The sequence below is a fragment of the Aplysia californica genome, unplaced genomic scaffold (assembly GCF_000002075.1).
Source record: "Aplysia californica isolate F4 #8 unplaced genomic scaffold, AplCal3.0 scaffold00042, whole genome shotgun sequence".
In the NCBI taxonomy this organism is placed as follows: Eukaryota; Metazoa; Mollusca; class Gastropoda; order Aplysiida; family Aplysiidae; genus Aplysia; species Aplysia californica.
Window position 1 is genome coordinate 1785487 of NW_004797312.1, and position 1688 is coordinate 1787174.

General features: G+C 42.6%; 1 protein-coding gene across 1 annotated transcript in view; it reads left to right on the top strand.

Moving 5' to 3' along the window:
• LOC101860076 overlaps positions 1 to 1688 on the top strand; it is a gene marked incomplete at its 5' end in the record, with an annotated part of 13212 nt that overhangs the window by 1192 nt on the left and 10332 nt on the right. The window contains 1 exon segment of the mRNA XM_005092226.3: positions 529 to 732. Within this exon segment, the coding sequence (XP_005092283.2) occupies positions 532 to 732 (201 nt within the window).

Genomic DNA, 1688 nt, shown 5'->3' on the forward strand with positions numbered 1-1688 from the left:
TCTCTCTCTCTCTCTCTCTCTTCCTCTCTCTCTCTCAAGAACTGAAAGAAACCTACTGTTCTGTTACTATCGCTTATAATCGTATGTATCCTGTGACTCGGTGTATATCATATCTGAAACAAAAGCGAAGACAGATGGGCATTACTATAGTGCCCTCTTTCTCTCCATATCTCTCTCTCTCCCCCCCCCTCTCTCTCTCACTCTCTCTCTCTCTCTTTCTCTCTCTCTGAAGGAAACCTACTGTTCTGTTACTATCGCTTGTAATCGTATGCACCCTGTGGCATTACTATAGTGCTCTCTTTCTCTCCATCTCTCTCTCTCTCTCTCTCTCTCTCTCTCTCTCTCTCTCCCAACCTCTCTCCCTACCTCCCCCACCCCCTCCCTTTCTGTCGCTTTCTTTACACTAATTAGTTTACTCATTTTCTTGTACTTTCTAGCTTGAATACGATCACACAATGTATACGCTTTCAAATTTTCATTACTTATTCTGCTCACAACCACGGATTGCTTTTTATTCTTTCAAATCAGATTATGGTAAGGAGGATCCAGGCTGAAAAGAAGATGTCCTCCAACGATCTCATGCAGAAAGGCCAGATAGTGACCGACCTGGGCGGCAGATCACCCCGCCGGACCGTCAGTTTTGGTGATGTCACGATGGGTGCCTTGTACAAAAATATTGACCGGAAGAAACTAGTTCGTCTCCATAAATGGACACAAGAGATAAACAGAAAGGTAACTTGGTGAAATAATAATAATAATAATATTTACTGTAGCGTTTTACTGGGCTTGGGACCAGATATTACTTCGATTTTGTATTGAGTGAATAGATTTTTCAGGTATGAAAACATAATTATCTAAAAGACAGGGGCGATCTGTAGAGTTGTAGTGTTGGGGTAGCATTGTTTTTGCTCATTCAGGATAAAAGCTGAAGTTGTGAGACTTGTCCATCTGTGTACATTTGTTTGTTACACATTTTCCCTTCTTTCTTGGTCGTGTCTTTCTGTTTGGTCTGTGTTTTTAGTTTCACCATAGAAATGGTCCGGAAATCTCTTAACATCAACAGAAAGATGACTATAATATATGGATAGGGGCTGTACAGAGTAGTTTTGTCAAGTGTTTTGTAACCGTTGGATGGAATCGGCAATCTAATTGTATGGATTTCGAAAAAAAGTGCGCGGCTCTGACTGATATTCCGCAGCTTTGATAGTTTTTATTCTCGAAAGTGCGCTGCCTTTCAAAGATGGTAAAGATGTCGAAATTAGTGGCGGGGATGAAATTGAGGATGCTGGGGACAACATTGACAATGGCGTTGGTGTAATTGTTATTTTGCTGCTTCTTCATTCTGCTGTTGCTGTTGCTGCTGCTGCTGCTGCTGCTACTGATGATGATGATGATGATGATGAGGAGGAGGAGGAGGAGGAGGAGGAGGAGGAGGATAACACAGTTGGATAACACAGTTTTTCTGCTGTTGTAATTTTGAGTACTAGATTCCAAATTGGTAATTTTAAAGGCAGGGGAGACCGAGAGGTATACGAGGAAAAGGTAGCCTAGTAAAAAAGAAAGGATAGCGCTGGAGGAATTTGGACTGACCCAGATCTGATCTCGTACCTCCGGTTTTTTCCCAAGTGCTCAACGAACCGCGACACAATTCTCTCTCCCCCCCCCTCCTCCCTCTCTCTCTCTTTCTT